The sequence below is a fragment of the Lemur catta genome, chromosome 15 (genome assembly GCF_020740605.2).
Source record: "Lemur catta isolate mLemCat1 chromosome 15, mLemCat1.pri, whole genome shotgun sequence".
Lineage (NCBI taxonomy): Eukaryota > Metazoa > Chordata > Mammalia > Primates > Lemuridae > Lemur > Lemur catta.
The window spans coordinates 41,402,775-41,417,791 of NC_059142.1; the positions used below are offsets into that span (position 1 = coordinate 41,402,775).

Consider the following 15,017-nt stretch of genomic DNA (forward strand, 5'->3'; position numbering starts at 1 on the left):
TATTGCAAATATCTTCCCAGTTTGTTGTTTATCTGTTGACTTTTACAAAGAAGTTTTAAATCTGTCAATTTTTGTTTCATGGCTTTGGGCCCTATGGCTTAGCCATGACAAAAACACACATATTTTCTTTTGAGACAGAGTCTCGCTCCGTCGCTTCAGGTAGAGTACAGCGGCATCATGATAGCTCACTGTAACCTCAAACTCCTGGGCTCAAATGATCCCCCTGCCTCAGCCTCCAAGTAGCTGGGACTACAAGTGCACATCACGATGACCAGCTAATTTTCCTATTTTTAGTAGAGTCTGGGCCTCACTCTTGCTCAGGCTGGTCTTGAACTCCTGAGCTCAAACGATCCTCCCACTTTGGCCTCCCACATATTTTCTTCTAACACTTTTCCTTTACTTTTTTTCACTTAAATTGTGAAGGGAAGGACGAATATGAATCAGTATGTTTATACTGCTTATTCTCGGGATGTGAGACTATAACTGATTTTAATTTTCTTCCTCTTGCTATGCTTTTCAAAATAAATTCTCTACAATGAACTACATCGCTCTTGTAAAGAGGAAAACAGAAGAGCTATGTGAATGGTGTTTTGTTAAAAATTTCTAATTTCATCACAGCACACCTGATGCATGAAAAAAAAAATTTCTAATTTCAAAGTGACCTATTTTTATATAGGCTTGAGCTCAAATCCCCATGAAGTCATCCAAACATCCACACCCAAACCAACAAACAAAAATCCCTAAAGCCAAAGCAAGGGCTTGAGCTAGAATTCTTGACTGAAAGGCTTGGGTAAGTCACCTCTCTCATCTTTAAAACAGGAAGACCCCCCCCCACCTACCTTGTAGGGATGGTGAAGGTTTGGGGCTACTTTAATACATTGACTGCCACACTAGGAAAAAAAAAAAAGTTTCCTTGTGGCCATGGTGTTTTATTACAAAAACAGAATAAAAACTTCAAAAACAAAATGATCCTTTCTAATTTAATGAAAATGTTGTTATTTTTTATTGTTTTCTGTGCATGAGTTATATGCAACTTGAAAAATAGTTCTCGTGGCTCCCAAGGTGAAGAGACGTGAATTACATATGCTTCACGAGGCCTCAGGCTCAAAATTAGTGTGAGTTAAATACAAATCACATGGCAGTTAATGTGTTAAATGAAATGAAGCAGCTCGTAAGCCAACATGGTGTTCAACTAATGGTATTTTTTTCACAGTGAGTTTGATATTGGAAATAGTCAAAAATTACTTGAAGACATGTCTCAATAAGGTAGGAGATTCAAACTGAAGCATAACATTTGAAGCACAAAGAAAAGTATGGGTATACTGGATTTCTCTAGAGGCTTGTAAACTGTTTTGGAGGGCATTCTAAGGGGGAATTATGAATGAGCTGGCCCCCATACCAGGCCTGCTTTGTAGAACACAACACTTACCTAAAATAAAAGGTTTTCTTTGCAATGTTGTTTTATTTAAGAAACAAAATAATCCTTACCCATACCTCTGGGTTTCAGCCAGTGGGTCAGTCTTGGGTTGGAAGCTCTAGGCCAGTGGTTCTCAAGAGGTAGAACCCAGAAACAGACTCTGTGGGACTCACGGTTTTCATCCATGACTATGGCATTAAGAGAACCCTTGCAAATATATAAAAGTCTGCCTTAAGAAGCAGAGGCCTTGTGACCAGGCATGGTGGCTCATGCCTGTAATCCTGGCACTCTGGGAAACTGAGGTGGCAGGATTGCTTGAGTTCAGGAGTTCAAGACCAGCCTGACCAAGAGTGAAAACCCATCCCTACTACAAACAGAAAAATTAGGCAGGCATTGTGGCAAGCACCTATAGTCCCCGCTACTTGGGAAGCTATGGCAAGAGGACTGCTAGAACCCAAGAGTTTAAGGCTGCAGTGAGCTATGATGATGTCATTGCACTCTACCCAGGGTGACAGAGCAAGACTCTGTCTCAACAACCAAAAAAAAAAAAGAAAACTCGAATGGAGAAATGTGATGTGATAACCATAAGCACTTAGACCAATTCATAGCAATTTGAAGGACTGTACCCAAAGGGCGTTGATGAATGATGAATAAATCTGTGGCACCTGGAAAGCAAATCTTAAAAAAAGAAAAGCAGAGGCCTTTTATTCTCACAGTGGTGGGGACTTAAGATAGAAAAGGCCAAGAACCACTGCTCTAGGCACCAGGGGCCGTCACACGTAACTATTCCAGGGCACCTGGCACATGCAATATGCACCTGTCCATTCTGATGGGCACCATGCTCAGGAGTCAGTGTCTAACCTACTGTGTCTTTTAAGGTACTGAGAGCAGTTTCATCACCTAAGTCTAGGACAGCAGAGGACAGCATTGGGATTCAGCTCTTCCATCTTGAATACCAGTGGAGAATGTCAATCTAAGTGGTTCCTATCCATTCACCTCCAAACTCTCTCATCTGAAAAAGTGACTCGGTCACAAGAAAACAGAGCCTCCTTGTTACCTTCACAGGCTGATCCTGGGTTGAATCTGTCTCACTGCCTTTTTCTTTCTTCTTTTTTTGTTTCTTTTTCTTCTTTTTGGCTCCAGTGTCATTGGCTGGACTCAAACCACTGTAAGACAAAGTAAATACTGATGCAGGATTTAAAAAAAAAATCATCTGATTTCAGCTACACTGACAAAGAGCTTTCTGTGGAGCCAGACCTTCCTGAAGCAACCCTGCTAGCTTCAGAAGCGGCCTGGAGAACCCAGGTCCCAGAGGGGGCATTTGGAGGACACAAGCTCTCCTCCCTACTCCCACCTCCTCCACTTTCAGGGAGGGAGCGCTGGGCAAGGAATGTCCTATTTGTTTGAAAGGGGCTTTTCCATTCTTGCTTGTATTTTATGTACTTATTTTCTTTAAATTGTCAGGGTGATGGTGCCAAAGGCACACGATAATTGTTAACAGGGCATTCACACCACCACCACTTCCTTGGAGCTCTGAATTTAAAAGGATGACAGCCAACAGGCAGTAGTGGTCTTTTTGGAGTGTTTTGCCCTTCCCTCTCCAACCCCCAAATGCATGGAGGCTATATGAGTTTCCCCAGCTGGATATAAAGTACAAGACAGCATGGGGAAGGGGAAAGGAATGAGGAAAAACACAATCTAACATTGCTGTGGAGCCCCCTGCAGTGGTCTAGACCCAGCTACTTGGGAGGCTGGCGCAGGAGGACTGCATGAGCCCAGGAGTTCAAGACCAGCCTGGGCAACATAGTGAGACTCTGACTTAAAAAAAAAAAAACAAAAACCCACAAACCAACACTACTGCTGCAATTTGTTCAAAATAGTCAACACTGAGAAATGCCTAAATCAGGTCTATAGGATTGAGGATAACCATTGTCCAGCACTAGCAATCTTGGGAAAATAAAAAAACAAAACAAAACCGACAGTAACACCCAGCTACTCCTGCTCTGGAGTGATCACCTGCATGCGAACACGGTAAAGGTGACCTCCTCATGCTGCTTTCCCTCTACGTGACACACCCAATAGATGTGGCAAAAACAGCTTCTTAGCCACACTAAAAGTCGAAATTAGGAGTCCATACCATGATAAGGCTACTACAAAAAAATAAATAAATAAATTAGGCGTCCAACCTGAGAGTACAGTGAAGCCTAATATGCAGGATTAGCTAAGCACAGGGCATGATTTTAACTGTATATTCCAGATAGCCAGTTTTCAAAAAATTTAAAAAAAATATAAAATACATCTTCTATTAACTTTATGGTAAATACCATTTATAATTCAGAAAGACTTCAGGGTCTCAAAACGCTCTGGGGTTACCATGAATATTACTATCATCTCATAGCAAGTGGTACTATTTGCTGCCATTTCCTTTACAGAATGTCTTCAGATTTACCTCTTCCTATTCCTGACAGGCATGCTTGTGTCGGACTTCATGACCTTACTCTTGGACTAAAGTTACCTCTGGACTTTACTGGTTCTCCCTGGCTTCACTATCTTTTTGCATCATCCTAAACTCTGTATGTCTCTGAGATTTACCTCTGTGAAAACAGCTTTCCATGTGTCCCTCCCATGCTTAAAAGCTTACAGTGACAGCACGTTCTTAACTTGGAAGGTGTCAAGCCGGACTCTTCCCCAAGCTGTCCACCCTTACCTCCCACGGCCCCCATCTTGCCAGGCCTCTCAGTGGCCCCTGATGCAGAAAGACTGTGCGGCCAGGGAGATCCAGGAAAGGCTGGCAGCTCCTTTAGTCCAAGCACAAGGTCATGAAGTCTGGATGCAAGTGTACCTGCTAGGTATGATATTAATGAGACAGAGAAGGCATAACATGGGGGAAAGACTGAGAACATTCAGAGGGGAAATACGGTGAACTCCTTAAAACCAGATACCCAGTAAAACCCCCAACACCATGGCAGAGAACAGGAACCATAAAGTTAACTAAGGCCTGAAGCTAACTTTTTCCTCTTACTAACTTAATTTTGTTATCACATACAGGGCACTTGCAGCCTGAAAACTCTGTGGTTTTCTTGTTCCAGATATCTCGCTACAGTCTCAGGATTATGTACAGTGTTACAGGATTTAAAAACTGGTCGATTGGTGGGCACAATGGCTCATGCCTATAATCCCAGGACTCCAGGAGGCCGAGGCAGGAGGATCACTTGAGGTCAGGAATTCAAGACCAGCCTGAGCAGGAGCAAGACCCTCTCTCTACAAAAAATAGAAAAAAGTTAGCAGGGCATGGTATCATGTCTGTAGTCCCAGCTACTCTGGGAGGCTAAAGCAGGAGGATTGCTTGAGCTCAGGAGTCTGAGGTTGCAGTGAGCTATGAGGACACCCCTGCACTCTAGCCTGGGCAACAGAGAGAGACTCGGGAAAAGAAAAAAAAAAGCAAAAAACCCAAAAATCTGGTTGATGTTAGGAGATAAAGCAGCGTCCCATTGTTGGATACAATTTATAAGTCCTTATTCGTATCAACTGATGGAATGATTTATCTGGTCCCTGTATATGAATTACCTAAGAATCATTTTTTATAATCCTATGGAATAAAGAATCAAAAAGGTCAAGGGGAAGAATTGCTGTATATTAACCAACTGGGTACTTACGAAGCACAATTTCATAGAAGGAAAACAGGAGAAATTTTTTTCTTTTTTTTATTTTAGCATATCACAGGAGTACAAATGTTTAGGTTACCTATATTGCCCTTGCCCCACCCGAGTCAGAGCTTCAAGCATGTCCATCCCCCAGACAGTGCACACTGCACCCATTAGGTGTGAATATACCCATCCCCTCCTCCCCACTCCCATCTGCCTGACACCCAATGAATGTTATTTACTATATGTGCACTTAAGTGTTGTTGATCAGTTAATACCAATATGATGGTGAGTATATGTGGTGCTTGTTTTTCCATTCTTGGGATACTTCACTTAGTAGAATGGGTTCCAGCTCTATCCAGGATAATACAAGAGGTGCTGCATCACCATTGTTTTTTGTGGCTGAGTAGTACTCCATGGTATACATATACTACATTTTATTAATCCACTTGTGTATTGATGGGCACTTGGGTTGTTTCCACATTTTTGCAATTGTGAATTGTGCTGCTATAAACATTCAAGTGCAGATGTATTTTTTATAGAATGTCTTTTGTTTTTTTGGGTAGATGCCCAGTAATGGGATAGCTGGATCAAATGGTAGATCTACTTGTATCTCTTTGAGGTCTCTCCATATTGCTTTCCACAGAGGTTATACTAATCAGAAGAAATTACTTCTTCCAACTTTAGAAGTCTTTACAAGTGTGCAAAATCACTATAAAAACTACCTTCCTGCCTTTGCTCTTGCTCTTCAGTGGAGATGCTTCTGTGCAGCCATAACCTCAGGGACCCCATTTTTGTGAATGGATTTTGAGCTGAACTCTGTTCAATGTATTAGCAATACAAGTGCCTGGCAAACTCCAAAACCCAAGCTAAACCCTGAGAGCTAATTTTCATTTTCCTTATATTGGCTTGAATTTGTACAGGCAGCTACTGAGCAATAATCCTGTTTCAACTTGTACATCAAGCATACAGACAGCAGAACAAAGAGTAGTTTTTTTTTTTTTTTTAAATGAGTCATTTTCATTGAGCTACCTACCATCCATGAGAAAACATTATGAGTTCACCATGGTCAACACTTCCAAACAGGAAGATGACTAACTCAGGGAACAGACTTCTGAGGAGGCCACTAGGGTTAGCTTTCAAGGCAATTATGACGATTTTAGTTATTCATAAGAAACCAAGCTCAGAGGCCTTGAGAATAAGACTTCAAGAAGCATCCATGGAAGTTAATAGCATTTCACAGAAGAATGGCTTCAATCTGGATTCGGGGAGAACCAAACTAGAGGACCCCACAGAAGCCAAACTATTCCTTCTCTAAGAATTTGGCATTGTTTTTAAAGGGACTTGAAGTCCATACCCACAGGTAGGTACCCCAGGGCATGATGGGATTCACCAAATTGAAACAAAAATCTCCCAGAGATCTAAGCTGCTAGTCACCATAATAAACTTGAAACCAAGATTGGCCAGAACCAAAACCTTAGAATATAGCAAATCAAAGTCCAACTTGTTTCATTTGGTTCCAAAATAAACAGCAGAGAATTTAGGTGAAATTTGCCTTGGGGGATGAGGGGGATACCTGCTATAGAAAGGGAGATGGCAGTTCACATAAAAATGTAGAAACTTAGATTCTAAAGTAAGTTGATCAACTCACTAATGACCAACCTAGCAAATACAGGGTGAATTAGCACAACGGTCCCCAACCTTTCTGGCACCAGGGACCAGTTTCATGGAAGACAATTTTTCCATGGACAGGGGATAGGGTGGGGGCAGCGCAGCGGCGCTCTGTGGCCTGGTCCCTAACAGGCCATGGACCTGAGGGTTGGGAACCACAGAATTAGCAGAATGACAGATCCAGGAACAGGGAAGCAAAGCCATCAAGAAATGTCATCTTTTTTTTTTAAGACAGAGTCTTGCCCTGTCACCCCGCGTAGAGTACAGTGGTGTCATAATAGCTCACTGCAACCTCAAATTCCTGGGCTCAAGGGATCCTCTTGCCTCAGCCTCCTGAGTAGCTGGGACTACAAGCTTGCACTATAACACCTGGCTAATTTTTCTGTTTTTAGTAGAGACGGGGTATCGCTTTGCTCAGGCTGGTCTCCAACTCCTGACCTCAAGCGATCCTCCCACCTCAGCCTCCCGGAGTGCTAGGATCACAGGCATGAGCCACCATGCCCGGCCAAGAAATGTCATCTTTTAATGAAGGCCAAAATATTCCAAGTTCAAACATATAAGAAATCCTGTAGATGCTCTTGTATAAAATCAGGGCTGGGGGAGGAGATGGAAAATGAACCCCAGCACTTACTTCCAGAAATAGAATGCAGCACCGGGTGTGTGAGCGGGTGGGAGGTAAGGGCAAGCTGACAGAAGAACAGAAGGAGCAGAGAACTTCCAGACAACACGAGCAGGGAGAGTCTACAAAGTGGCCTTCTCTCAATCTTACTGGATAAGAAAACCCAGCTAAGCCTCCAGTGCCGGAAGGAATCTCAGGACCATCTGGGTTAACCTGTTGTTTACAGATGAGGAAACCAAGGCCCAGAGAGGTGAGGGAAACTGGTCATCAACTAACAAACTAGTACCCAGGCACAAGCCTCTAATCTCTAAAGGCGTGGGGCCATCTCCCCAAATGCTAAAGTCTCTTTCCCTGTAAGAAGTGACCCGAGAATCCTCCAAAGCCAAGAGAATATTAATTATTTCACCACACTGGGCTCTAGAACAAAGTTTTAGCATTTGAGAGGAGTAAAGATTACAGGTAACAAGGAAAGTGAGCCATGTTTTATCTAGAAAGCCTCCTCTGACTACTCTACCTCTCTGATGTTTGTTTTACAATTATGATCTCCTAAACAGTTTAATACTTTACATATAATAATGTGCTGTTTTCTCAGCATCCCAATGACATTAAAATTTTCCTGAGCATAAGGACCACATCTTATGCAGCTGTTTCCCACAGCACCTCCAGTTGTGCTGAGCACACAGTTAGGGGTTCAACAAATATATGCTTGACTGACGCTTTCCAGGCATAACAGCCTAAAATAAAACCCTGAAAAGCTAGAGCCCAAAAGAGGGTCAGCAAAACATCTTTAGTACCATTTCCACAGGACAGCTGTGTCAATATTCTATGGAAGCGGTGGAAATGCTGTGCTCTTCTGAGCCACTGATGAAGATTTTAAAATTATCAACTTTGTTATTTGTTGTCTTCTCCCTCCTTAGGATCTGTCCGATTCCTTTAAGAGTTAAAACAAAAAAGCTCCAGCTGGGCATGGTGGCACACACCTGTGGTCACAGCCACTGGGGAGGCTGAGGCTGGAGGATTGCTTGAACCCAGGAGTTCAAGGCTGAAGTGCGAGATCCTGCCTGTGAATAGACACTGCACATCAGCCCAGGCAACACAGCAAGACCCCATCTCTAAGTAATAAATAAACAAACCAACACAAAACAAAACAGCTCCACTGTAACTATTTCACATGGTTTCAATGTCTTAAACACAGACAACAGTTTTATAATATCAGGAAAAAAAGCTCAGAAAATAAAATTCACAATTTTTGGTCACTTGTTTTCTGCCTCTAAAAAACAGAAGTGAATTCTTCAGGCTAAAATTCAAATTTTCCAGAGAAACCTATTGAAATAAATCCTAACCTCTAATATCCTCTTGATTCTACTTTTAGACATCAGGAAATCCTTTGCAAATCAATTTACTCTTAAAGTATGATATGTTCACTAGTAATCCTATTAGTAACTCAGAAAGCCCAAAGGAAGGTCACTGAAGTGGCAAGAATGCCCAGGAGGATCACACATGGCGTGAAGCGCTGTCAGCTGGCTACTCTCTGTACGTCTGTGGCTGTGGGATCACTTAACGCAACACGCCAAACTCTGCACATTCCTACCAGTTAGATATTTATATAAAAAACTGCTTGTGAATCCTAAATTATGGGAAATATAAAAACACTTTAGTAGTGCCACCACGGTACCCTAGAAGGCCTGTGAAAAGAACAGCAGGTTATGGGAAGGGATTACAAAAGATTGCTTTTACTGCCGCCCTCTGCCCTCCCTCAGATAGTTACCCAGAGTTTTGAGGTGAACAAGCCAATTCCTGTCACGGAGGATAACTTTTTTAGAGGGCACAAGGCTCTGATACACTACACTGCTTAAAATGGAAATGAGATAAACATGTAAATTCCATCCACATCCTCTGAGTTTGTCTGGTGAGATAGACTGTGATCTGGCAACTCCAAGGTCAAATCAAATGCTGTTCAGAGACCATTATCAGTAATGTTCTGAGCAATGATTCAATGCTGGCAGCAATTTCACCCACTGGAATAACCTCTGAAAAAGACAGTCTATTAAGGAGAGTTTAAAGGGACCAGCCACCTCCATTACCAACTGGCTCCTGAGTTTGGGAAAGTCCATGGGTTGCTAAATGGATCCAAAAACAGGACTCACACTGCTGCAGATTCAGGATGCAGAAGTCAACTCAGCAGGGAAAAGAAATCCAGCAAGTTCAGGATGGATCCTCTGAGATGTCAAAGGGAGAGGTGGGAGGCAACTCTCAAGCTTCACTACAAAAACTAACCCAATCTTTGTAAGTGAAATCATGGATGATACGATTCATGTAAAGAGCTTAGCACAATACCCACTACATCAGCAGTGCTCAGCCATTTTTGGGAGGTGGAACTCAGGCGGTGATGCTCAGCCCTGTTTTTATAACAGGCCCGGGACTGGTACTAGGCCACAGCCTGGGGACTGGGGACAGCAGCACTACATAGTAATAATAGTAACAGATAACATTTATTGAACACTTAACAGTAGCGAATCCTCAGTTGCCTCCCAGTGAGCAGCACTAAAAAATTTTTGAACCAAGTACCGATCCTGCAAAGAATTCTGGTTCAGTGTTTTTGGTGCTTTCAATAGAGAACACTATATTTTGTATGTCTTAAGTACAACAATCATACGGGCACCTTCTTTGAGGAATTAGAAGAGAGGATTAAAGGATAGAGATTTCAGATAAAAAGTCAAAGAGATCAGATCTAATGTTCTTCAATAAAAATAAAATATTTTTTAAAAGTCAAAGAGAAAAAGCTAAAGAACCATCTTCCTAAAGTTACTATATCTATAGTTTATAATTCTATGGGTTCCATAGGGAAAGGGTTAACTGCCAACTTAGTAAAGCTGAGGAATTTTAGAGTGAGCACATTAGTTGAACAATGTGAAAAATCAGCAAAACTGCTTTGCCATGAGCAGCAATCTCCCTGAAATAGGCTCTCATTTACTTTTCATTTCTTCTGCTTTCCAGTCTCTTCTCTTTGAAGCAGCTCTTGATTAGTTTCTTTTTAATTGCCACTTAATTGGGAAACAAAATTAGAACACTTATTTGATATCAGTGATGAGGTTTTTATTTTCATTTTTGCTTTGATCTAGTTTTGAAAAACCAAAAGCTGAAGAGAGGAATTAAGAAAAAGGCACTAAAAAGATTTCTTTCCAAGAGCTAGATGCAGCTATAAGCCATCAAATAAATAGGGAAAGAATGACTCTTGGAAAATCTGAAGAAGAAAACAAAGACAAGTAAGGACAGTTTTATGGGATTTACTTTCAAAAAGATTTTCTTTTCTTTAAGTTTTTTCGTAAGGGATAATATCTCAGGATCACGAAGTGAGAAAAACTCATAAGGATTCATGTTACCCTGTCCCATGGAGTGAGAGAGCAGGATGGGGAACAAACATCCCCTACCAAAGGGCTCTTTACCCAGGGCTTACCAGCATGTCAAGGATACTGATGATACGATACTATAAAATAAATTCCAAAAGAATCCTAGGAACACAAGAATCTAAAAATTCTTTCCTGTTCCAAAACACCCAGATAAACTTTATTTATTTGTTACCCCCAAATTAAAATCCATTGCCAGCTGATGAGATTTATTCTTTAGCAATTATTTCCTGGAAAGCCTTTCATTCAAAAAACAAACAAACAAACAAACCATATAATGAGTCATGAACTGCAGAGGGATACAGCATAAAGACTACCTTAGTTAGTCTGACTCTCCTCTCTATTGCTCAGGGTAATTTATGTTAGGCAAGTAACCGGGGGAAATTAAGTACATTTAAAAATACTAACAGAAAAACTGTAAACAGATACATACACATATATGTGTATGTTTATATGTATACATGAAGTTTTATATTCACCAAATGTTTATTCTTATTATTGAGGAAACACATGACTAGAAAAGTCAAGAACTAAACTCACACACAGAGAGACATAAGAAACTAGCATAACTGCATTCCCTATTAATCCAGGGCATGAACGTAGCTCATTTCATTAGTGTAAAGCACTATGAACTTTAGTTCCTGAAAGAAAGGCCTAAGAGAATAAGGATTAGTTTTAACCATTAACCTTTATTGCATATTGTACTTTATTTACTTTTAAAAAAATTTATTTATGTTAGCGACAGTCTCACTCTGTCACCCAGGCTAGAGTACAGTGGCACTATCATAGCTCACTACAACCTCAACCCCCTGGGCTCAAGCAATCCTCCCATCTGACCCTTCCGAGTAGCACTGGACTACAGCCGCTCACCACCGCACCCGGCTCATTTTTTAATTTTTTTGTAGAGACAGGGTCTCACTATGTTGCCCAGGCTGGTCTTGAACTCCTAAACTCAGGCGATCCTCCAGCCTTGGCCTCCCAAAGTACAGGGCTTATAGGCATGAGTCACCACACATGGCCTTGATTGTACTTCAGAATCTCTAGTGTTGAAAGGATAAATTTCCTGTCAGTTTGTATATGACTTTTAAAGATATTACCTGCCACTTCAGGAAAGATGGAAAATATTTTAAATAATATTAAGTAAAGACAAGAAACATTTCAAGAAGCAAAAATCAGTGGAAAGCTTCAACAACAAATTGAAGGTTCTTTGATTTCTGTAAGTATTTCACAAAAATTGTAATAAGGCTTACAATGAGATTTGTTTGGAGAAAAAAAAATGTGTATGTAAGAAAAATCTGACATCCTTCCACTCAGATAGGGGAAAAGAAACTCCACTAACACTGGCCAGGGACTTTATCGTTTGCCATTCATTCATACAGCAAATACTCATTAATGCCCACTAAGCACCAGGCATCTTGAAGACACAATCCTGTTCTCATGCACCTTACAGTCAGGTGCGGCAGGGATTGGACACAGTAAGCAAAATTATCAAATATGTTATTTAACTATTGTTATGATAAAAGATACAAAAAATACAGTCTGTGATAAGAGCAGAAGGGCAAGCTGGGAGGTTAAGAAGGTGTGAAGCAATACGAGGGAGGAGGGCTGCATTCCAGATGTTATCTCATTTAATCCCTAAGACAACTCTAGGTTGAGTACCTTTCCCAAGGTCACAGGACTATTAAGAGTCAGAACCAGGCTTTGAAACCAGATTTAAACGACTCCAAGATCCATGCTTTCTCCACCCTGCCATGCAGCTTTTCCCCAAAAACCACCGCTTCTTCCCAAAACTGTTTTCTCTGAAAGTCAGTGGAAAAATGTTGACTCTACCCAGATTGTAAGTGCTAGAATTAGATTCTCTCCTCCAGACTAGGCCCTCTGTTTTTCACTTGCCACCTCCAAACTCATTTTCACATACCTCTAGATTGGGGATGCTAACAAACGTAATTTTTTCACTCAGACCATAACCACGTACAGGAACAACAAAAAACACTTCCAAAGTTTTTTACTTTATCACTTAGTTGTACTACAAATAAAACAGAACTTTCTGGCAAACATTTTGCAAAGTGATTCATAGATTATAGGGAACAAAACCAATTATAGAGCTATGGACACTGGTCAGAACAGGAGTTAAGCAGAGAAAAATAAATGCAACTACCTAAAGAGCAAAGAAAATGCCACACTTTCACTTCTGAAATGACTTTCACATTCAACAACTCTCATCTATGATTCGGATCTCTACTCCGGAAGGCTGCACTTTCTCCTCTTTCTGTTCCTATTTCCTCTTTTTCAGCTATTCCATTTTTAGGAATATCAAACTTCAAAGCAAGATTTTTATTACGTTAGATGTGTTGTGAGTTATAGCAACAGAACAGTCTTATAAGAACCAAATTTGGCAAGCTTACTTTTCCTCTACATTCTTCTTGTGATTTTTAATGCTGGTTGAAGAACAAAAAAGCTAAATCTTTTGACCTAGGATTCATCACAAGCAGATTATAAACCACTTAAACATAGTTATGCTTAGCTTAACAATAGGGATACATTCTGAGAAATGCTCATTTGGTGATTTTTGTTATAGTTGGAACATTATAATGTATTTATACAAACCTAGATGGTACACCCAACTACATGCCTAGGCTACATGGTATAGCCTATTGCTCCTAGGCCACAAACCTGCCCAGCACATTACTGCACTGAATACTGTAGGCAATTGTAACAAAATGGTACATATTTGTCACTTACCATAGTACAGAAAAGGTACAGTAAAAATATGGTATTACAATCTTATGGAACCACCATTATACATGCAGTCTGTTGTTGACCCAAATGTCGTTATGCTGTACATGACTATAATCCCTTGCCCTCCCATCTATACAAGGTAGCAGAATTAAAAAAAAAAAAAAGTTTATCCAAAAACCTCAACCTTCTACTTTTATCTCAGAGTCTACCTCCAATACTGCAAATGACAAGGTAGCTATGAAAATCAGACTACCACAGACTCAGTAAGAGTTATATACCCAAAAGTCTCTCACCCAGTTTAAAAATATATACATAAATACAGATAAGAAAAGAGGAAGAGAGAGAGTGAGTACCGGGCCAGACGCTAACAATGTGAAGGAGGATGAATGGTAGACTGCGGCTTACGGAAATAAAAACTGACTTGAAGAAAGAACTCAACACTCAAACACCCGGTGCATCTCTTCATCCATAGGAATAAACAATTACTAAAGGCAAGACTGTAAAGTACAGGATATGCAGTATTGAACCCACAGATTCAAAATACTGTCCAAGAAGCAACATCGCTCAAGTTCTTGAAGCTTGAGGCAACTTCGCAAAGTTAACAGGACAAAGATGCTGGAAGACCTAATTACATATTGTTTAGGAAACTTATGGACTTGGAGCAACGGACATCGTATAAATCAAAACATTATCATATAGTTAATTACATAGGGTTTATAAGGTGAGTTTATATTTTGGTATTCTCTCGTAGTGATATTTTACAACATAATTATATATATAGTTTGCACAGCCTGATGAATTTCCTCGTTGAGGGTGAACTGTAGCGAAATGTTTTATTATTCGTTTATTGCTAGTCACGTTGTTCACACACCTCTGTAAGTAACGTTCCCTTTGAACTGTACTGTTACTATATTGCCCTGTGTTGTGCCATCGAAAACCATGGTCTAACATGCTCTCTTCTCCGGACGCGCCTGAAGCACACGAGTGGAACATTACACAGAAAAACTTTTACATAATAAAAGTACTAAATGTCTCCAGCCCCTAATATACTGAGCACCCGCCCCTGGTAAATGACAAAGGCAAGAACCAATCACCACGCAGGATCGCAATGCTTTAGCCAATAAGAATGTGGGGGTGGGGCTGGACTAAGCTCCCGGTGACTTCCCCGCACCCCAGAGACCTAGGTTGTGGGAGACTGGACGCAAATTGGACTCCGAGGGTCTCGTTACCCTCGGTTGTAGTTGTTGTCTTCCTCGTTCTCGCAATCGCTGCAGTGCTCATGGCCGTTTCCGTTCCCTTCCATCATCTGAGGCAGCGGAGGTGCCGGGGGCTTCACTGCTGTCTCACTCTCGTCCGCCATCTTGAGTTGCTAGAGCCGAGCTCCGCGCCCCGCTACATGGGAGGTTCCTATTGGACGAGGGAGACTTGCGCTGTATTCTGGGCTTTGTAGTTTTTATGGCGAGGCGAGCGCCACCAGGAGCGGTTCTGTCCCGGGAAACCGAAACAAGATGGACTACAAT

At 41.1% G+C, this 15,017-nt stretch overlaps 1 protein-coding gene across 1 annotated transcript in view; it reads right to left on the reverse strand.

Moving 5' to 3' along the window:
- NMT1 (N-myristoyltransferase 1) overlaps positions 1-14,904 on the reverse strand; it is a 30,474-nt gene extending 15,570 nt beyond the window's left edge. Inside the window, exons 1-2 of the mRNA XM_045526794.1 lie at positions 14,727-14,904; positions 2,475-2,583 (exon numbers count right to left, since the gene is read on the reverse strand). Of these exons, the coding sequence (XP_045382750.1) occupies positions 2,475-2,583; positions 14,727-14,857 (240 nt within the window). The 5' untranslated portion in view covers positions 14,858-14,904. The remainder of the gene's footprint in view (positions 1-2,474; positions 2,584-14,726) is intronic.
- Positions 14,905-15,017: the final 113 nt, after the last annotated feature.